A 23,207-nucleotide genomic window follows, 5' to 3' on the forward strand; every position below is an offset into this window, starting at 1 on the left:
ACACCAAACTGTAACCAGCTGAGCTATCCATGGTGATAAAAGTTTTGCGATCATGATTTAATAAGGAAATAGGGTGATAGGAATCTAGATACAAGGGTTTTTATGAGCTTTGGACAAAAATATAATTCTAGAATCTTTCCATGTCTTTAAAGGAGCACCCTCTAAAATTTCATGAAAAAATAGTTTTCTTTGAGGAATTAGCAAATCTTTATAGAATTTATAATAGCCACTCACAAAACGTCTGGCTGGGTTTGTTTGTTTGTTTGTTTGTTTTTGTATGTGTACATGCAGACAATCATTATTATCCCATATTAAATTGCCATGTTGGCTCTTTGCGATAAATAAGTGGATTTTGGGTTGCAGTTTGGGCACATGGTCTCTCAAAGTTTCGCCATCACTTTCCTTAGAACCGAATTGATTAAAATGAATTTGTAATTCATTATTTTTGTAATTTGTTTATCTCCTGCATACCCCATTTCATTTCGATCCTTAATGCAGATTCCTTTAAGAATTGTTTTCATCATCTCCGATTTAATTTTTGTGGAAATAACAGGAGTATCATTTTCCTTGAAATGATTTGTAAGTGCCTGTCTAATTTTCTCTGCACCATGCTGAGGAGTTAAAAACTGAGGATTAATATGCCAGATTGGGGGATTGTGTTTGCAATAAATATGAAACTGGAGTGTGATCTATAATGTGTATAGGACTGATATTGCATGACTGCAATGATAGCAACAGACTCTCCAACAGCAGGATGTAATCCATGTTACTATGTGATCTGCCTGCAGTCTAACAGCATCTTGAATTGCCAACCCCCAGTTGAGGAGTATGCTATATAAAGGTGCAGTTCCACCGAGATCATTGTTCCCACACTCTGAGGTCCTTCTCTCTGCTGCAACTTGTCAAATGAAACAGGTAGCAACCAGAAATACTTAGGGTCAGCAACCTGCAGCCCATGGGGGCAGTTTAACCAGCCCACGACCTGCCCACAAACCGAGCTGCCCACTCGGTGAGTCACCACACGTTGTGCTAAACCAGTGTGGCACGGGGACTCACTTCTGCGGCGCCGAAAATCCCGTCTGTGCACATGCAGATGCCAGAAATTGTGTCTGTGCGGATGCAGACGCCGGAAATTGCGCGCACACACACACACTCTCTCTCTCACACACACGACCCAGCCCACAGAGAGATCTCTGTGGGACTTGACCAGCCCAGGCAGGTAAAACTCTGCCGACCCCTGAGAAAGACCCTCTTTGACTATGTGTCCAACAATGGAACATCCTCTGCAGGAAAGATCACTTGGCACCAACATTTCCTTTTCTCAGGCACCAGACAAATCCTTTCTCATTCTCCCAGGCTTTAAAAAGTATTCCACACATTTAAAACCTCAACCGCCACTTTTATTTGGTAGTTGCTTTATTATGGTACTTTTATCATCATTTTGTTGACTGTCCTGGAACCAATTTTGGTAAAGAGTGGTATATAAAAATTTTATACAAACAAGAAATAAAAACAAACATCCAGTTGAGGAGAGAACTAGGTGCATATTTCAAAGAAAGTTCAGTCGTCATAATAGTCTCACACCTGGCCTTAAAGGGTTTTCTGTACCTATAATCGCTAGATGGAAGAGACATCCTGGAGCACTGTAATGGGGAAATATATACTTAGTAAAAACAAACTTCCTGTCAGACAACTATCAGAAGCACAGGAACCCTGAGTCAGGAGGTGGCACCTACAACAGGCATACCAACTTGAAGTTTGAGGGCCCTAAGCACATTCTTCTGACTCTGTGGTGCCCTCCAGATATTTTGAACTCCAACTCCCATAACCACCAGCTGCAAAACTGGGTTCCATTTAGAACATGTGGACTGGTTACCAGTTCATTTCTGGGCCCAAACCAAGGCAAACAAGTTAGGCATCAAACATTTGAAAGAACACCTCCATCCCTACAGATCCTCTCAGGTGTGGGAATCGAAGGCTGTTGCTGTGGGAGAAGCAAGACCCTCTCTCGGTGTTAATGCTGTAATCCTCTCCATCATAGGCTCAAGTTGTATATATGTGTAATTAAACCATATATCCTAAAGACTCCGCTGTCCCTCATTCTGAAGGAAAGATGAACCCTGTGTAAGTGCCTGGAACTCCTGGAATCTCATACTGCTCAGAGATACGAGTGGGATTGAACAATAGCAATAATAGTTGTTGTTGTTGTTGCTGTTGTGGTTTATTACATTTGCACCCCTGTTTTACACATTGTTCCCTTTGGGTTGCCACCTGCTTAACTTAGTGCTGCTGCAGCAACTACTCTAAAACTATAATAATAATAATAATAATAATAATTTTTATTTATATCCCGCCCTCCCCAGCCAAAGCCGGGCTCAGGGCGGCTAACAACAATCAAATAAACAATCAAATAATAACACATTCTAAAAATATTTCATTATAAAAATTAGTTAAAATCAAATTGATGGCAACCGATTAAACAAAATTCTGTGCAGGTTGCCAGAGGAGGGAGTCAGGCTGCGCCCTGACCAAAAGCCTGGCGGAACAACTCTGTCTTGCAGGCCCTGCGGAAAGATGTCAGGTCCCGCAGGGCCCTAGTCTCTTGTGACAGAGCATTCCACCAGTTTGGAGCCGCAGCCGAGAAGGCCCTGGCTCTAGTTGAGGCCAGCCTAACCTCTCTGAGGCCTGGGACCTTGAGGATGTTATTATTTGCAGACCGTAGGTTTCTCTGTGGGGCATACCAGGAGAGGCGGTCCCGTAGGTACGAGGGTCCTAGGCCGTATAGGGCTTTAAAGGTTAAAACCAGCACCTTAAACCTGATCCTGTACTCCACCGGGAGCCAGTGCAACTGGTATAATACCAGATGAATGTGCTCTCGCAGCGAAGACCCCATAAGGAGTCTCGCCGCGGCATTCTGCACCCGTGGAGTTTCTGGGTCAGTCTCAAGGGCAGCCCCACGTAGAGCGAACTATCTCCTCATTTTTGTGCCATTTTAAATATTCCAGACTCACTCTTTGAAGTTTAAATTTCTTTTCTTTTTTTCTTGCTTCTTTGGGTTTGACTACTGGAGTTGACCTCTAACTATACTTCCCAGCCTTGGAAATACCCTATACAGTGGTAACTCAGGTTATGAACTTAATTCATTCTGGAGGTCCGTTCTTAACCCAGAACCATTCTTAACCTGAGGCACACTTTTCCACTTTTACTAATAGGACCTCCTGCTGTCACCGCGCCGCCAGCATGTGATTTCCGTTCTCATCCTGGGGCAAAATTCTCAACTGGGGTACTACTTCCTGGTTAGCAGAGTTTGTCACCTGAAGCGTTTGTAACCCGAAGCATTTGTAACCCACGGTACCACTGTACCTGTGGCTTGGACATGAAGTTTAAGGGCAAAAGAGGTAACTTTTTGTGATTGGCATATCCGTTAATATGCCATGGCTTTGAGCCTCTGGCACTGCTGATCAAGTGGGATGGGCTCAGAGCTGGAATATTCAGAACTTTGTTAATTCTTGCTATGCGATACCCAAATACAAATGGTTTTACTCTCCTCTCCTCTTTTGAACCTCAAGGAGATTATTCATTGCAATTAGCTAGAATTGTTCCATTGAATAACTGAAAAACTTGAATGGATCAATAGGGCAATATATGAGCTGCTCAAGTTGTGGACTTCCGTGCTCAGTATCAATTTCACAGTTTTTGCTGAATTACAGAAGCGGCACCGCCATCAGTACAAATGTTGGGCAAGATCACAACCATTTGGAGTGACATCTCTCCCAAATGGACATAATCACACCCCCGATTGGTGTTGATGGCAGGGCACCTGTGGGCGTGCCCACTCCGGGGTGTGTATGTGTGCTTCTGCCACCTGAAGCAGTGGCCTCACCCTGCCTAATGCCTGGGGCGGCTCCCACATTCGTGGTGGATTTGCACTGAAAGTCCACACACCATTCCACTTTATTCCTTGTTCTGTGATCCTTTCCCCAAAGTTACTGCCCCATTGTCATCTGGAGGGGCACTCTTGCACTATTGCACAACAAAAGCGAGACCAAAGCTCCTGGAATGTTTGTGGTATAAAAAATGACAGGATTTCAGCAGGAAGCTGAACAGGGCATGAACTGACTGGGAATGAAAGCAGTATGTCCTCTCTGAAACTTTTGCAGGTGCAAATAGTCTTGAATACATCAAACCACCCCAGTACTATCATGACTGCAAATTATCGTGAATGCACAATATATTGACATCCAGAAGGGCCCATAGGAAGCTGTCTTATCTTAAGTTTTAAAAAACCCATTGGTCCATCTAGTTCAGTATTGTCCACACTGACTGGCAGCAGTTATTCAAGGTATCGGACAGGCTACATTCCCAGCCCTGCCTGGAGATGCCAGGGATTGAACCTGAGACCTTCTACATGCAAAGCAGATGCTCTGATTCTGGGCCACAGCCCTCTTTCAAAAGCTAGAAATCCTGAGCTGGACATGTGTTAAATGGATTGACTGTACCGTGGTCCCAACACAGGTTTTACTCCAACCTGAGAGCTTGGTTAATACTACTTTGGGTATTTATGTCAGGAACGAGATTGAGATCACAGATTTCCTCATTTGTAGTGCAGCTTCTTAGACACCACGCTACACCACTTTCTGTTCTGCAGTAGTAATTGGCTAATTGTACAAATGTCAGATAAGCCTAATGTTACCTTTTATCTTTGTAATAAGAGAAACCTAGGACCATAATGTAAAACTGCCTGTTGAAACAATCTGCCTATAATATTGTAAGTCAGACAAAGAAAGAGGGGAAAGGGAGGGGAAAGTAAGTTAATGTGTATTGGAGAAATTCCCAGCTGCGGAATGAGGTTTCTGTGCCAAGAAAAGACTGGCAGGCATTTCAGGTGGTTGAGAAATATTTGTCACCATTGAATGGTGCGGAAATTCCCTCCGGTTGAATTAAACCCCAGTTTTGAGGTATCAGTAGAAAGCTTTCTATGGAGATATGAAACAAGGACAGCTGTGCAATTGCCAAGTTTAGGGGATTTATTTGCTTCTTTTCTTTTCTTTTCTTTTCTTTTCTTTTCTTTTCTTTTCTTTTCTTTTCTTTTCTTTTTTCTTTTCTTCTCCTCTCCTCTCCTCTCCTCTGTCTCTTCTTTTTGTAGTCACAGTTTAGTGCCATGGTATTAACTGAAAGTATGTAGGGTATTCCCAAACCTGTTGGTAATAGGTAATCCATGGAATGAGTTCCAACATTGTCCAGTGAAGGTTGGTGTAGCTACAATACTAGACACCATTCTTTTATTTCATTCTTTGCCACAATTACACAATGAACCTCTTCATGCAAACAACAGGTCCCTATTTCCCTAGTCACTCAACTTCTTCCTTTCTCTGCATCAAAATATTAACTTCCTTCCTAATTTTTACTCACCCTTCATCATGAGGTCCCAGAGCAGGTCACAACAGCTTAACGCTACCCTACTAATTTCAATAGAAACAAACGAACTATCAAGAAAATATGGTGATTCCTAGAAATATCTCTCTCTGGTGTCAAAGGTCAAAGTAATGAGGTGCTCCTGAATACCAGTTGCTGGTATTGTGCCAGTTCCAGGATGCTCAACTAGATAACCTTTTAAAATGTGGGGTTTGAACCTTTTAAAATGTGGGGTTTGGGGGGGTTGTTGTTTTTATTTTGATTATGTATTTTGTGGTTTATATTTTTATTTTATTCTATGAAGTGCCCTGAGACTTGCAGGTATAGGGCGGTATATTATTGATGAAGATGATGATGATAGATGGGCTGGGGGCCTGATCCTGCAGGCTCCGCTTACGTATCTTCAGCATATGATGAAAAACTACAAAATGAGGTGCCAGACCATGGTTTAGGGACTGGCGTAAAGCATGCCCTTCTCCTGTTCAAAACATTCATGGATAAGTCCAACCATTAAAAACAAATGCATTTGTAAAAGAAATCAGCAGCAAAAACCTTAGAAAAGGACAGTATGGAGCTATCACACCTCTATATCCAAGAAAACCTTAAAAAAAACAAGGACACATTTTTAAAAAAACGAAATGCTGAACGAGATAGGCTGATTGAGATACCCACTATAGCAGCATGAGGGATGATGCTGGCATTCATTTTTTTTGCCATCATTCATGGCTGTTTCACAAATTTACAAAAATTTGACAAGGAAAACTCTTCCTTCTATATGGGGGAGGTGAGAGGAGGAAAATATAGGTTGTTGTTAGAGCATCACAATTGACTTCCAAGTTATTATCTTCATGCAAATTATGTTATTATTTTTTTCACTTGTCAGTGAGCAAAGCAGCCCATAATGTTAAAAAGGCAGAATGTGCCTCATGACCCTCCCCATTCCTTCAATGAGAGAGTAACAGGAGAAAAGAATTGGGATTCTAATTTAAAGCTTTTTGCACAGTCCCTGCACTATAGGACTCTGTTAAAGTGTCAGAAAGAATAATAATACCAACAAAGCATAAGAGATAAAATAGTAAAACATACCCAAAATTATCAAAGCTGCCTTCTAACTCTTTATGTCTGTGATGTGTAAAAAATGATTAAAGAAGATGCACAACACCCTCATTTGATGGGTTTTTACACCTGTTCATTTGTCCTCTATATCTCATTTCCACACTGCCTCTCACAGGTAATTTCAGTTTCTGTCAATCTGCTGTCATCTCCCCTAGAGTTGATGGGGATAACGGTGAGATCCTGTATAGGCTGGATGCATAATACACAGCTGGTTGCCTGCTTTTTTGACCCCTGTCCTCAGAGGGAAAGATGACTTTCTTGTTCAGGGGTACTTTAGATTTGTGCCACAAAGCTGACTTGGGAGTTTTGTGTGTCCATATTTTCATGCCATAAATGTTTACATTGCATTTAGAGCTGACTTGAAATTTCTTGGGGGAGTTTTTTAAAAAAATAAAATTCATCTTTTTCTCACTACCCACCTCCAAAAATAAGCAAACAACCTGCAGACATTTTGCCAAATGCTCTCTAAATATTTTTGTGTCAACTGTCATTCTTCTCTGCAGTGTTCTGTAATAACATTAGATCTGGGGCACTGTGAAAAACGAAAAATGGTTGCCACACTACCAGTCCAGTAAGGTACAGTCATCATGTTTTGTTTAATTTTTCTCAGGGGTTGACAAGGCCTGTTTTGTTTTTAACTGTGAACAGTTAGTTTTCATTCAAATTGGTCATTGAAAACATCAATAATTTGATATTTGAGTTTGTTTTCCTCTTCCCTCACCATCCATTTTCCTTTTGTGATTTGTCTTTTTAGATTGTCTTAATTTTGTTGATTTGTAAGCTGTTCTTAGAGCTTTTCAAATGAATAGTTGGTTACAAGTGTTTGATGGAATGAAAAAAAAATCATATATACTTAATAAATACTTGAATAGCATGCATAGGAGCTGCAGGAATGTCCTTTCTTTTTCATTCCACTGCTGTCATGTTGAAAGTACCAGGCTACGTGGGAAGATCCAGCAATGCGCCTGCCTCCCACACTAGTGTTGACCCTCATGATGCTTGGGAAGTGCTGGCATGGAGAGATGCTACATTGCTATGTTGTTGTGGCAGTAGAAGAAATACAAACACAAGGCTCTCATGTTTCTCAGGAGACACTGGAAGGGGCCTTAAAAGTAACTTTGCACTTTAGTAATATCATGGATCACTGCCTTGTCGTGGCAAAGGGGCTTGAATAACTCAGAGAAGCTATGAGCTATGTCGTGCAGGGCCACCCAAGACGGACAGGTCATAGTGGAGAGTTTTGCCTAAACGTGATCCACCTGGAGCAGGAACTGGCAAGCCACACCATGCACACGAAAGCTCATAACAATAACAAACTTAGCTGGTCTCTAAGGTGCTACTGGAAGGAATTTTTTTATTTTGTTTTGACTAGGGCAGACCAACATGGCTGGCTACCCACCTGTATGAAGTCTTGGGTTTGCAATTTTGGGAGACGGGAGACTGCCTGCTGGTGAGCCCCCTAGATTTAGAGGCCCTAGTCTTCAGCCTTCTTAGCCTATACATAAATCCGGCACTACAGGAAGGGTGAATGAACCATGTTTCCTGTATTCAAGTATATAATTAACTTTCAAAGTCAGGACTCTTCTCTTATACCTTCCCCAGGGAAAGAAAATATATGCTGTAACCATTCCAAGAGCATACACATTTCCCCATTCCCACTCCTATTATTTCTATTAATGTCTGATGCTACTCCCAGGCTGCAGTACTAATCATATCTAGAAGGAGGTCCTATTGAATGTAATGTGCCTTATTCTCAGGGAGAGTCAGAATTGCATCCTAACGTGCTTGAGATATCTTTCCCACCGCACTGTGTTCAAGGTACAGATACTTCCACAAATCCACTCTCCCCTCTCTCATGGAGAAATCTTCCCTTCTATTTCTGTCTGCTTACAAGAGTTATACAAAAAACTAAGAGCAAAAAAAAATCCTCTCCCCAAAAGTCAACATATAGAACAAACAAACTCCAGCAAAAATAAAAATAAAACAGAACCACAATTTAAGACAGAATTAAAAACTTAGAAGACTAGACTATTTTAAAGGCTTTGGAAGGTCTTTACAGAGTTGGTGGCAGGTGATCTTCTCTGGGGAGGCAGAGATATGTTCATGTGTCCTCTTTTTCCAAGATGTGTCCTCTTCTTCAGGGGTAAAATTTGAGACAAATTGCATGTATTTGCTTTTAATGGCCATCATAGTGTCCTAGCATCCTCATTTTTTATTTTTTATTTTCAAAATACAGTCATACCTCTTGTTACGTCCGCTTCATGTTACGTTCTTTCAGGATACGTCCCGTGATGACCCGGAAGTACCGGAAAGGGTTACTTCCAGGTTCCGCTGCTTGCGCATGCGCAGACGCGCAAAATGACATCACGCGCATGCGCAGAAGCGGAAAATCGCGACCAGCGCACACACAGTTGCGTTCTGCTCATGTTGCGAACGGGGCTCCAGAACGGATCCCGTTCGCAACCAGAGGTACCACTGTAGGGCAATGCTAAATTGATGCAGCCAGTGGAATCCTATCTGGTAGTTCAGTCAGTAGAGCATGAGATTCTTAATCTCAGTGTCATGGGTTCAAGTCTCATATTGGGCAAACGATTCCTGCCTTGCAGGGGGTTGGACTAGATGACCCTTGTGGTCCTTGGCAACTCTACAATTCTATTATCCTATCCTTTAGTGTTCTGATGCTCTCCACCTTGCTTGCTCACCCCCAACAAAACAAAACAAAAAGTTGGCTTTCCGTTTTGCTTTGTTAAACCCCCTCTGCCCCGCGCTCCCAAACACTCTGGTTTTACTGATCCTGCTTTCTTTCTTTTTAAGTTAGCAGCTCGGAAAGTTTAGCAGCATATTGCTCCCCCTCGCCATCGCTCCTCTTCCCCCTTCCACCTCGGGTTTCGCCCTTCCTCTCTCGACACCCATCCCCTCCTCCCGCCTGTTCCTAAACACCTCCTTCAAGATCGCGGCTGCTGGGCAGGGCTCCAGAAGAGCAGCAGCAACAAACAAGGAGGCAGGAGTTCAAAGTTAGCAACGGGTTGCACAACTTCGACGCTGGGTGACTATTAACAAGCTGGAGTAGCAGCAGCAGCAGCAGGAAGCTCCTGCTTTTGGGACCTACCATGGCTCCTTTTGGAAGGAATCTCTTAAAGACCCGGCACAAAAATAGGTAAGGAGTTGTTTGGAGATTCTCTTGTACCTGTTTGATTCACACACAGCCGAGCTTTCGCTTACAAGACGGTCATCCGAAGATTAACTCTTCGGCGGAAGGTGCCTATATAAACTCAAGACGGGTGTGTGTCTCTTTCTCCCCCTTTTTGCACTTTCCCCCTGCCTATGAGTTGGCTTCTCCAACCATGGCTTTTCAATAGGAAAATTCCACCCCACTCTTATCCCTCCCCTCCCCCTTTATAAAAAGGTGCGTGTAAGCACTCGGATACTGGAGCACGACTTTACTACTACTACTACTACTACTACTACTACTACTACTACTACTACTACTACTTCATTTCCTCCTGCAAACTGAACGTGTGAAAGAATGCCCGAGAAAACTCCAGGGTGGGATGAATACGTCCTGGCTAGGAGTGGGAACTAAACGCAAACGTTACAGCGCCCCTTATCTGGAAGCTGATAAGTTTCTGCGCGCACTAGTTGGCTGGCTGCAAACAGCGGGGACTCGCTCGTCCATTGAAGGGGGCGGCTCATATTTTTGTTCGTGTCCCACCTAAACTTTGCCCAACATTTGCCTGAAAGCTCTCAGGAATCCACTCTCGCTTCTCAGCAGGCTACGCTCGCTTTTCAGTGTAAGTTTTGTACTGTAATGAGAAGTTTGTTGTGTTTGGCGGGCTGGATGATGGGTTTGCTTTCTTTTTATTTTTTGGGGTTTTAATCTGTTCTGAGCGCAGAGTTTGGGATCTATGATTCCTAATGCATCATTTAAATTTCTGTTACCATTTTTTTACTGGGGATAAGAGTTGGTTCGTTTTGAATAGCCTAGTCTGTCCTAACAAGGGCAGAACTTCATGTTCCCCTCCCTCATATTTCAAGTGCTCCTATCCGTCCCCCTACCCCCAATAGCCACACTTGCTTCTACATGTTCTTTCCAATGCTCTAAAGAGAAAATTGCATGCTCCAGAATTGTGTAATTATTTTTAACTGCTGGTGTGGCTTTACATCTTAAGTGTAAGTTTCCTTGGAGCGAACATGATATTTTTTCTGTTGCTTTGGCAATTACAGTGACCTTGAACTTGAGATGGAATAGCTAAAGTGCCTATTGTTGAACTGCATTGTTTCCTTGTTTCTGTAATTCCGATTTAAGTTCTATTGGGATGTTTTCTATTTTATTTTAGTTAAAAACTATGTTGCATAGTCTCTCCCCCCCAAGTGAATTCTGTGTTCTCTCCCCGCCCCCAAACCTGTATGTATTAATTGGTTTTATTTACATTTGTGTGCCTTGGCCTCTTTAGGACTGTGGTCACATTCCATGATAAGGCCAATAATCTGCAATAATCTCTCTCTGCCTCTATCAGTATATTATCAGTGGTTATCATTCACAAGTGCAGGCAAAAATAAATGAGCATGTCTCTGTGTTTGAGAACAATGATTTGTTCATGAGTTTTCTGTTAATGTTAGAAAATGATAGCTGCTTTAGATTGCAAAAGCTATGTAGGATTTCCTTCTGAGCAAATATGCATAGAATTGCAGTGTAAGAAGCTAATTTAGAAAACTCTACAGTGAGCTGCGATGGTGGTGGGCAGATATATGCAGAAAGTTTCAGAGGCCTACACTTGGATATATTCCTTTCCAATTAAATTACAAACAAGTGACACATTTTCAGAAGTTTTTGGGGGAGTTTTGGGGGATGGCATTGGGGACTGCAGCCTTTGTTTTCCTCAAAAATTAGTGTTAGCCCCCAAATCTGCTGTGGTTCTATCACGTTCTTGTTGAACCATGAGGTAGGGGTGGAGGGTAAGTCTTGGCACAATAACAAAGGGCAAAATCTGGAAAGTAAACAAAGGCACCCTTTCTTGCACTACAGTACTGGAACCAGAGGACAATTGTCTACAGCTTGCTCCTGGTAGAGATCTGTGTCTGATAATTTAAAGGCTGCCAAGAGAGATGGAAAAAGGATGTTTTGTAAATCTGAAAAGTTGTGATGAGATAGGAATCATTTCCCTGAGTAGTTGCTGCCTTTTCAAACCTAAGTAAAATCTTCCCCTAAGTAGGATCTGTCCATCAAAGTTTTAATTGGTATATAGAACAGTAAGCTTGGAAATTGATTTTCCTTTTTCTTTTTGTTCCTGGCTCTGCTACTTTTGAACAAATAGTGCCAGCTAGTCCTTGTGGTTTGGTACATGCAAGTACTCATAATGCACTCATTTGTAATCCACAGAAGTGTTGTGAGGCCCATTGTTTCCAGTTCTGGGGAACTCAATAGACATCTCATAACTCCACATGAATGTCCATAGAAATACATTTGAAATTATCAACAACTATCCAAGAAATAGTTTTTTAAGCCCCACGGAGTTACATGAGTGCCATCCATATTTTATCTCTGATTTTTCATTCTATTCTAACATGCTTGTATATTAAAAAGTCCCATTCATCTAAATGACTTCAGTGAAGTTTAGGCAGGAGTTCTAAGCATCCTTACATTTCTAGTACAGTGGTACCTCGGGTTGCAGATGCTTCAGGTTACAGACTCCGCTAACCCAGACATAGTACCTAGGGTTAAGAACTTTGCTTCAGGATGAGAACAGAAATCGTGCGGCAACAGGAGGAGGCCCCATTAGCTAAACTGGTACCTCAGGTTAAGAACAGTTTCAGATTAAGAACGGACCACCAGAACGAATTAAGTTCTTAACCAGAGGTACCACTGTATGTATGTTTCAGTTTACTCAGTCAAGCAAAGATGATGATGATTTATTAAATTTCTGTACAACCCTTCATTTGAAAGTCACAGGGCAGTTTACAAATGAAAACACAAAAATAATTACCATAATAACAAACAAAAACAGTGACACCCCCCCAGTTTAAAAGGCAATATATTGTTTAATTAGCCAAAGAGGTCAAGATTATTTGAAGCAGATGGAAGCAGAGTGTTCCTGTTGAGAGCAAATGGTCCTTTTATTCAGTTTCTAACAGTGGTCAGTATGGTGTAATGGTTAGAGTGTTGGACTATGACCTGGAAGACACCAGGGTTCAAATCCCCCCTCAGCCATGAAGCTCACTGGATGTGACTTTGGGCCAATTACTGCTTTATTACGGGACGTGGGCAGTGCTGTGTGTTAAACCACAGAGCCTAGGACTTGCCAATCAGAACGTCACGGTGAGCTCCCGTTGCTCAGTCCCTGCTCCTGCCAACCTAGCAGTTTGAAAGCACGTCAAAGTGCAAGTAGATAAATAGGTACTGCTCCGGCGGGAAGGTAAACGGCATTTCCATGCGCTGCTCTCGTTTGCCAGAAGCGGCTTAGTCATGCTGGCCACATGACCCAGAAGCTCCCTTGGCCAATAAAGCGAGCTGAGCACCGCAACCCCAGAGTCGGTCACGACTGGACCTAATGGTCAGGGGTCCTTTACCTAACAGTGGTCAGAAACATCCTCTTGAAAAGGAAGAACACAGGGCAGAAGACACTGACTTATATTGAGTCAGATCATTTGGTCTATCTAGATAAATTCTGACAACACTGCCTGGCAGTGTCTCTCCAGGATTTCATGCAGGGATCCCTCCCAGAGCTACTTGGAGATGCAAGCAGGATAAAATGTCCTTTGGGGGTAATGGTGGTGGGTGACAGGCCAAGTTCTACAAGGAAGGTGGAAGCAGTTGTATATATTTAAAAGAGGCAACAAAGAGGCTGTTTTCAAATATTTGAAGGACTGCCACATGGGGGATGCAGCAAACTTGCCTTCTGTTGCTCAAGATGGTAGAACTTACACCAACAGTTTCAAATTACAAGAAAGAGGGTTTTGAGTAAATATTAGAAAGAGTTTTCTGATTGTATGAGGTGTTCAGCAATGGAACAAGCCAACCTGGAAGGATCAACTTTCATATGAGGTTTTCATGCAGAAGCTGGATGGTGACCTTTCTGGGATGCTGTGGCAGCAGATTTGACTAGATGACCATTGAAATTCCTATGATTTTATGAAGGCAGCATATTTTCCCTGTTACGTGGTCTCACAACACCTGGTGTTCAGCATTGTACTCTCTATGATCACAGGGATCCATTTAGTTATAATTTCTAATACAGACAATATTTTTGTCACCACAAGTGATGGGGGGAACTAAGGACATTTTGTGCTTAGTCAAAAAAAATGGCATTTTTCCTGCTGCTTGTTTAGAATTTTCAGCACTGTATTCCAATGTGTTCTGAAGATGGTAGAGGCATAGTCACATCATAGAGAAAAATGATTTGTATACCCAAATGAAGAATTGAATTTGGGACAGATCATTTTTGAGGAGTTACAGTTACTGTGGTTGTTGTGGCCATTGGCCTTATGTGAAAGCAATGATCATTTCCATGTTTTGAATGTATAATTTGGCAGACACGTGCCCTTTCATGCTTGTTGCAATTCTAGAAGGCTTGGGTGGATGCAGTGGCCCATAACTAGAGGGCCACTGCATCCACCCTCTTCTGAAAAGAGGGGCGATCATTTCAATGTGACCAGTGCCAATTTGCCATTGCATCAAATGGATTGGTAGCAAATAGGTTTTCACCTTCCCCAGAAGTGTGTGGCAATGTGGCATGGCCAGCATGTTTGATCCATTGGGGCTTGGCTTCCTGAATGTGTTCCTTACCCTGAAGGCTGTGCTGGTCATCTGTATCTCTGGCTGTCTCTTTCTGCCATGCTGTAATCTGGATGATGACAGGCTGGATTCTCCTCTTCTTGCGAGGAGCTAATCTTTTAGGAATGTTTTGACTGCAGAGGAGGATACCTTAGCAGAGGGGGATTGCACACTAGAACATTATATTGTGTGTGTTTTTCAACATATTCTGTCTACTCTGTCTTTATTATACATATAGATAATACAACAAGTTTCTTTTTAAAAATCTCTATGTGAGTCTCAATCCAATAATTTAAATATATAGTTCGTGCAAATTTTGCTAACCTGGTAGGGGATAAAGTATAGATATAAATGATTGACCAAGGTGAAAGTTTGTGATTTTGCTATAAACAATTTTCAGCTATAAACTAAATATATATATATATGCATAGAAATGTGTGGCTGCTTTTTCAGTGTAGATCTGCAAACAACAAAGTCAGGTCTAGCAAGCTACATTTTTAAAAATAATAATAGTAGTAGTACAAGCAAGCATACCCATTTTGCCAGCTCTTAAATATGTAAAGACAAACCACCACTCTCACACACCCTTTATAACGGGTTATAAAGGAAAGTTACATTCGTAACTTTACCCACAAAAAGGTTCTGGCCCTACAGCTTAGCCAGCTTAAAGTCCATGGGTAGGCAAACTAAGGCCCGGGGGCCGGATCCAGCCCAATCACCTTCTAAATCCAGCCCGTGGACGGTCCCGGGAATCAGTGTGTTTTTACATGAGTAGAATGTGTCCTTTTATTTAAAATGCATCTCTTGGTTGTTTGTGGGGCCTGCCTGGTGTTTTTACATGAGTAGAATGTGTGCTTTTATTAAAATGCATCTCTGGGTTATTTGTGGGGCATAGGAATTCGTTCATATATTTTTTTTCAAAATATAGTCTGGCCCCCCACAAGGTCTGAGGGACAGTGGACTGGCCCCCTACTGAAAATGCTTGCTGACTCCTGGCTTAAACCATTAAAGGTAAAGGTAAAGGTACCCCTGCCCGAACGGGCCAGTCTTGACAGACTCTGGGGTTTGTGCGCCCATCTCACATCTATAGGCCGGGGGCCAGCGCTGTCCGGAGACACTTCCGGGTCACGTGGCCAGCGTGACAAAGCTGCATCTGGCGAGCCAGCGCAGCACACGGAACGCCGTTTACCTTCCCGCTGGTAAGCGGTACCTATTTATCTACTTGCACCCGGGGGTGCTTTCGAACTGCTAGGTTGGCAGGCGCTGGGACCGAGCAGCGGGAGCGCACCCCGCCGCGGGGATTCGAACCGCCGACCTTTCGATCGGCAAGCCCTAGGCGCTGAGGCTTTTACCCACAGCGCCACCCGCGTCCCCCAGCTTAAACCATTACTATGTTCATAAATTTCATCCACTGTAGCCAAAGGGGGAGAAAGTTAAAGCTCTTTTTAGATTCTCCATGATAGTGAATGGGAGAGCACAGAGCTTCATTTTACAGAGAGTGGCTTAGAACCTTAAACACTGATTGGATTCATTAGAACACAGCGTGGTTGGAACTCAGAAATTGATCTTTCTTTTTAATGCACAGATACGAGGTGACTTTTGGTCATCCTTAATACTGTACACTGCTACTATGTAGCATCCTTGTATGCTGCTACCATGTAGCCAAAACAGGGCCATTGAGAAGCAATAGGGAGGTATCAGTATGCTCAGTGGAAACCCCAATATTTGTTCAAGGGCATCTTACACAGGATAGACAGGCACTGGAGGCTGAGAGGGAGGGAGGAAGGAAGAGGAAGACTGCCTACAAGCACATTTACTTGCACACTTGCTGTTATCAGTTTATTTAGTACTTTTTTTATAGCTCAGTGCTGCACACAAGGTTGTCTCGCCCTGCCACTATTTGATCCTTACAACAATCCTGTGCAATGGTTAAGTTCAGAGTTGGTGATTGGCCTGAGCTAATCCTGCAAGCTTCATGGGACAACAGGGATTTGAATCCAAGCCTCGTTGGTCCTAGTCTATCACTCGAACCCTGACTTCCCCACTTGACCATCGTCCATCCTGACTGAGGTTGAGGAGTGTTGTTGCCCACTAACACCTGAAGGACATCAGGTGTGGAGAAAGTTGCTCTAACCACTATCCTTCACTTTCTCTCATTGCACATATATGCAGTCACAGAAGAGAAAGGGCGAGGGGAATAGTGCCTTTTACAGGTTAGGCTATCTTTGCAACAAGCTGTTATGCCAGCTATCCTAGGACAAGACTGGGGTACTTGTAGCCCTCCATATGTTGCCAATCAACTCCTATCAGGTTGTTTGGGGCTGATATCCAACAATATCTGTAGGCCCACAAGCTCACCGTTTCTTTTTAAGGGGAAAACCAACACAGCTTTATTACAGCCATCTCTTTCTTAAATTCACAATAGATATGATGTTATTGTTATTCATCATTCTGATATAAAAGTAGTACTGAATGTTTTGTGACTGTGATTCTTATCCACACAAACTTGTGAAACAGCTCCACTTAACAGAAGCCCAAAATATATGTTCCAAATTTGTGCAAAGAAAGATAGACAAATGCTGGGCAACTGGTGATAAACTTCCATGCATCTGATGAGGTGGGCTCTAGTCCATTAAAGCTCATGCCACAATAGTTCTACTAATCTTTAAGGTACCATAAAACTCTTCTTGCATTAACATGAATACATGGAAGGGCTGCAGGATTGGGTCCATTTTCCTTACTCACAGCATGCATTCAGCATAACTTCTGTGTCCACATGCTCTCAGCCCTATATGAGTATTTATCAATGTATGTTCTTTAACCCAATTTTCCTCTTTCTCTGGCTTAGGTAGTATTGCATATAATACCATTAGTCATGCAATCTACTCCACTAGAAAGAAACTGTTGCCTGCTTTCCGAAAGCAGTCGATCATTAACACTTAAGGCACAAATACTTGTGCTTTCTTTGCCACTGAGAGAAAACTCTTTCTGACGCTTAAATCAGTAAGTACCCAGAGATTGCTAAGAAATGCTTGCCAGTGAGCAATCTCATCCAGTACGTGCTTGCTCGGAAGTCACCCAAATAGCATACTAACAGGACCATATGCTTGCCATCACATATTAATTCTGCATTTTCCTAGTAACCTTTAATTAAAGAAGGCAGACAGGCGTCATTGTCCCTGCCAAACGGCAACCAATGCAGTGAAGCAGAGGTGGGGAAACTGACTCTGAGTTCCAAAGCTGTAGTCATTATAAAGATTCTTCAGAGGAATGCAGAGTGTACACGCATACTCTCTGTTTGCAAATCTGAGACATTCTCTTTCAGTGATCCCTGTCAAACCTACATATTGTGGATTCACAGACTCTTGCACACATGGGTTATGCCAGATGTGGTTGAGCCAGCAGGTACAATTCCACTCCCCTCTTTCTGCATGCATGTCAAAACACACAGGGACATAGGAAGCTTTCTTATATCAACTCAGACCATTGGTCTATCAAACTCAATACTGTCTCCACTGACTGGCAGTGGCTCTCTGGGGTTTCATACAGAAGTCTTTCTCTACCATCCTTACAGGGATTCTGTTTATTTATTTCACAAAAATTTCTATACCACTTGATTTGGTTAAAAAAACAACCCCCGCTTAAAGTGGTTTACAAAAAAATGAAACAAATACATTAGCAATAAGAAGAATTAACAACAATAATGCAAAACTTCCAAAAAATTAAAACAGCAATAGACCAAAAGCAGATTAAAACTTGCATCAACTTCCTAAACATCTGAGTAGACTTGTCTACACAAGAATGTTTTAGCAGGCACCAAAAAGCATACAATAAAGAGTCCTGCCTGATATCCATAGGCAGAGAGTTCCAAAGTTGATCCTGGGACCTTTTGCATGCGAAACATGTGTTCCTTCCCAAATGGAGTCCTTAATGCACGATGGCTCATGAAGCCATGCTCGGTTTTCCATTTCATTGGCTTCCACTTCTTGAGAATACTCTTGAATGCAATACCCCATGAATTTAACAGTAGTGGCTGGTAACCATTAGGACTGATGGTGCAGAAGGCAGAAATGCTAACAGTAGGTGGGGCCTGAGCCAATGATGGGCAGAGCCAAACAATTTGAGTTTTGTCCCCATCCTCCTCCCTACTGAGTTCTGCAAGGGCAACACTGAGGAGGAGAAAGCTGGCAATAGGGAACCCCTGGACTAGTTGTAAGTTAGAAGACAGGCAGGTGAGAACTAAATGAGGGCAGACTGAGGTTGGTAGGGCAATGCCCCATCAGTCCTAATGGACAAGCCTGCACTGGTGTTTAACTAAAGCACGCACAGGATCAGACTGCTAGTTAGCAAAAGAAATTCTAGCAATATCTGGATTCTTACTCATTTACCCAGGAAGAGTTTTCTTTCAATGGCAAAGCACAAATACCTTCCCCTGCAACAGTTAATTATCTACCACTTTAGAAAGGCAGGCAACAATTTCATTCCGGCAGGCTAAATTACATGACTAATGGACTCGAGCATAAGACTGCATAATCTGGAGAAAGAGAAAGAGCTGGCTTGGATAGAAGCTAATAAAACACTTACTCAGAAATAATCACTTGAGTTAAGAAACCACAGTTTTCTTGTAGGGGAAGTACAGTATACTTTATGAATCCTGTAGAAAGAACAGATAGTACCTCTAAACTTCTCAGACACTTATTTAGAAATGAATGTTCAATGGCAGTTGTGAAGAGGGACTAGAGGTCAACACAGTTTCAGATGGCTAGCAGGATTGCTTCACTGGAAATTTTCAATAGAGGTCACTTCATACAGTGAGGAGTAGGAGATATTGTTGTTGATGGCTATTTATTTTAAAATATGTGTGTGCTGCCTGTGATTCTCACAGCAAGAGCACCATTTCAAAGTGGCATGTAGCAAAACAAATATACAATATACTTAAAAATCAAAAAAAAAGGTGTCCAATATAATCAGAAAAACCATTTAAAAAACCATAATGCCTTCCAGCACACACCAAGATGAACAGGATGGTTTTCAACATTCATCAAAAGTGTAGCCAGGTTAATGTTTGCTTTATGTCTGGGAGATGCTTATTACCCCCAAAAAAAGTGTCATGACAGGGAAGACTCTGTTGTGAGTTGTTGCCCATGAACATTTGCAGGTTGTGGGAGATGACTGAGAATGACTGCAGGAAGCAGACAGTTTTATATGGAAGGCATTTTCTCAGATAAGCTGGTCCCTAGCTAGTTAAGAAATTGTCAGTTAATATTAGAACCTGGAACCTGTCCTGTTAGCTAATTGACACAGTACAGGTCTTTTAACAAGGGTGTTACATGTCCCTGGCTCATTAGCTTAACTGTTGCATTCTACGCTAGCTTCAGCTTCCAGACTGCAGCTAGAGGTGGGTCCACATAGAGCACATCACAGTAATCAAGGCATTAGGTTAGCAAGACACAAGTCACTGTGGCTAAGCTGTCCCTGTCCAGACACAGCCAAAGCTGATGTACCAGCCAAAACTGGTAAGAGATGCTCCTCATTACTGCAGCCACTTGAGCCACCAGTGACATTGATGACTCTAGGAGCATCCTCAGGCTACTGTTTTGGTACTTTTGTTGTTCATTTCTTCCATACTCTTGGTCCAGGGACACAATCTCACCCACAGGGGAAATATTTCTGAGATTCTCTATAGTGCATCATATATCGGGCTTCTCTTATGGCTGATCCAGAGGTGCCACTGCTGCAGAATGCCCACAGCCTGGGTGCTGAGTGGTGTCTTTTATTGGGCACACATCACACCTGTACTGATGGATCTGCTCTTGCTGCCTATTAGCTACTGAGCCAGCTTTAAGGTCTTGAGAGTTACATATAAACTGCTAAAATACTCTGGACTGCTGATTTCCCCTCTATGTGGATGGCACTGTGGTCTAAACCGCTGAGCCTAGGGCTTGCCGATCAGAAGGTCGGCGGTTCAAATCCCCGTGACGGGGTGAGCTCCCATTGCTCGGTCCCAGCTCCTACCAACCTAGCAGTTCAAAAGCACGTCAAAGTGCAAGTAGATAAATAGGTACCGCTCCATCGGGAAGGCAAACGGCATTTCCATGCAGTGCTCTGGTTTTGCCAGAAGTGGCTTAGTCATGCTGGGCACATGACCCAGAAAAACTGCGGACAAACGTCAGCTCCCTCGGCCAGTAAAGCGAGATGAGCACCACAACCCCAGAGTCATTCACAACTGGACCTAACTGTCAGGGTCCTTTACCTTTACCTTTACCTTTTTACCCTGTAAAGGCACTGAAGTCAACAAATGGAACCCTGCTAATGTTGCCATGGCCCAACTGGCAATGTGAAGGTGGCCTTTTCCACTTACAGTGGTACCTTGGGTTACATACACTTCAGGTTACAGATTCCACTAACCCAGAAATAGTACCTCAGGTTAAGAACTTTGCTTCAGGATGAGAACAGAAATCACATGGCAGCGGCGCGGCAGCAGCAGGAGGCCCCATTAGCTGAAGTGGTGCTTTAGGTTAAGAACAGTTTCAGGTTAAGAATGGACCTCCAGAACGAATTAAGTACATAACCAGAGGTACCACTGTATTGCACCAGATCTATTGAATGCCCTCTCTGTTGAAATTTGAGAGACCCAGTCTGTGTTTGCATCCTGCAGGCGCTTGCAGCTGTGTAAGCATATTCCTGTTCCCTTGAACTAGATCTTCTGTTTTTACTTTTAAAAAAATCATACAGCTTTATTGTATATTTTAACCATTTTAAATTCAATTTATGTGCTTGGTTTTTAATATTTATATTTTGTAAACCACTTAGAAGAAACAAGTTCTGGTACTGAGCAGTATATAAATTAATCAACAATAGCAATGCAGGAAAATAATAATAATAATAGCAATGCAGGGAATGAACTTGTGCTTTTTCTTCCCTTGCTTCTATGCAATGTGCAGAGATGAATGCTCACCTCTGATAACCTACGTAATTTCCATCCTACTTAATTTCCATACATACATCATCAATGCAGTTGTCTGAAACACCTACTGGAGACCTGTGCTTAACCTGGAAGAAAGTCAATTATGTGTTGGTACATTCAGGTCAGGGATAGCAAAATCCTTACAGTTCAGTGAATGCGACTCTGCTTCCAATATTGCATTGAATGGGGGGTGGAACCAACATTGTCAGGTTGCAAGAGCTTTCTGTGAGTGTTAGGGTAAACCCAGGACTGAACAGTGTAACTTCTACTGCTGTAGGTACTCTGAGCTGTGACTTTGAACCACTTTGTGATTCATGCATTTTTATCCCTAGAGAAGTACCTTCATAGCAGTTGATACCACCTTCTAAGAGAAACTCTACAGAAGAGTTGGGCAAATTATTTATGGGAAAGCGTAATGTTAGAAGGAAAATTTGCTATTAGTATAAATAAAAATTGGAGTATGTCTGCAACACAGCTTCCTGCATTTTCAAAAGTAGCACATGAAACTTCTCTGCAAATCTGACCTAGTTGTTTTTTTTTTTTTTTAAGATGGGATGGTGGTTGAAAGGCAGCCGTTTATTGCTTCACTTAGGTGTTGTGAGGATAAGTGCATTTAGAAGCTGGTTATTTACTCACAGGGCAATAATCATAGGGACAAAAAGTTCCTTGGGCATATACAGAATAATAAGATAAATACATAAATATATTTCACAAACCTAATCTTCAGACATAATCTGCAAACTCTGTAATCACATGTTCTGAAAACATCAGTTCTTGAAGCATCCTTATGAATTAGGAATGTAAATATCATTTAAGGTCTGATTTCATTTTAAGACTAGACTGTGCAAACAGGTCACCAAAATGAATGTTGCATTCATTTGCTTGTGAGTGAGTGTCACTGCTTTCAATAGTTTTTACTAAATGTATAGTATCTGTTGAAATGAAAGTCACTTTCATCGAATCACAGAACTATAGAAGTGGAAGGGACTCCAAGGGTCTCCTAGTTAGATGCCTTGCAGAGACAAAGGTAAGGTTCTACACTTAGGTAGGAAGAATCAGCACCACAAATATAAAATGAGGAACACTTGAATTGCCGATAGTACATATGACAAGGATCTAGGGATGTTAGTAGACCACAAGCCAACATTGTTAATGGGGAGTCAACAATGTGATGGAGCAGCAAAAAAAAAAAAAGCTAATGCTATTCTAGGCTGCATCAATAGAAGTGTCTTGATCAATGGACATAATAGTCCTACTCAATTCTGCCGTAGTCAAACCACACCTGGAGTACTGTGTCCAGTTCTGGGTGCCACAATTTAAGAAGGATATTGACAAGCTGAAATGTGTGCAGAAGAGGGCAATCAAGATGATGAAGGGTCTAGAAATCAGGTCTAATGAGCAGCAGTTCATGGAATGGAGTATGTTTAGCCTTATAAAGAGGAGACTAAGAGGTGATATGATTTCCATCTCCAAATATCTAAAGGGCTATCACATGGAGGGTGGAACAAGCTTGTTTTCTTCTGCTCCAGAGAGTAAGACTTGAACTAATGGATGTATGTTACAAGACAGGATATTCTGAATAAACATCAGGAAGAACCTTCTGACAGTAAGAACTGTTTGACAGTGGAACACACTGCTACAAGAGATGGTAGACTCTCCTTCTTTGGAGGTCTTTAAGCAGGGTTTTGATTGTCATCTGTCATGTATGATCTAGCTGAGATTCCTGCAGTTCAGTGGGGTGAACTAAATGACCCTGTGGCTCCCTTTCAACTGCACAATTCTATGATTCTATGAATGCAAGAATCACAGCTAAAGAATTCCTGACAGATGACCAATCAACTTCTGTTTTGAAAACCTCCATCTTCTGAGTTGCATTTAGACCACTTTTGAACTATGCTTGTTTCAGGGAAGACAGTGGACACTTCTGAGCCAGTCTGA

The 23,207-nt window shown here is 42.3% G+C and overlaps 1 protein-coding gene across 4 annotated transcripts in view; it reads left to right on the plus strand.

The window, feature by feature from the left end:
• Positions 1–9,462: 9,462 nt before the first annotated feature.
• Positions 9,463–23,207, plus strand: part of RASSF9 (Ras association domain family member 9) — a 38,062-nt gene continuing 24,317 nt past the window's right edge. For 2 of the 4 annotated variants that reach the window (XR_014516534.1, XM_083463104.1), the window contains exon 1: positions 9,463–9,688. Coding sequence is in view for 1 of the 4 variants with exons in the window: in XM_083463104.1 (XP_083319230.1) it covers positions 9,642–9,688 (47 nt within the window). In the remaining 3 variants the exon portion in view is untranslated. Of the gene's footprint in view, positions 9,689–10,164; positions 10,323–23,207 lie in introns of those variants that run through there. The other 2 variants (XR_014516535.1, XM_083463105.1) reach the window with 1 other exon arrangement.

The sequence above is a fragment of the Podarcis liolepis genome (genome assembly GCF_965112155.1).
Source record: "Podarcis liolepis genome assembly, chromosome: 10".
Classification (NCBI taxonomy): Eukaryota; Metazoa; Chordata; class Lepidosauria; order Squamata; family Lacertidae; genus Podarcis; species Podarcis liolepis.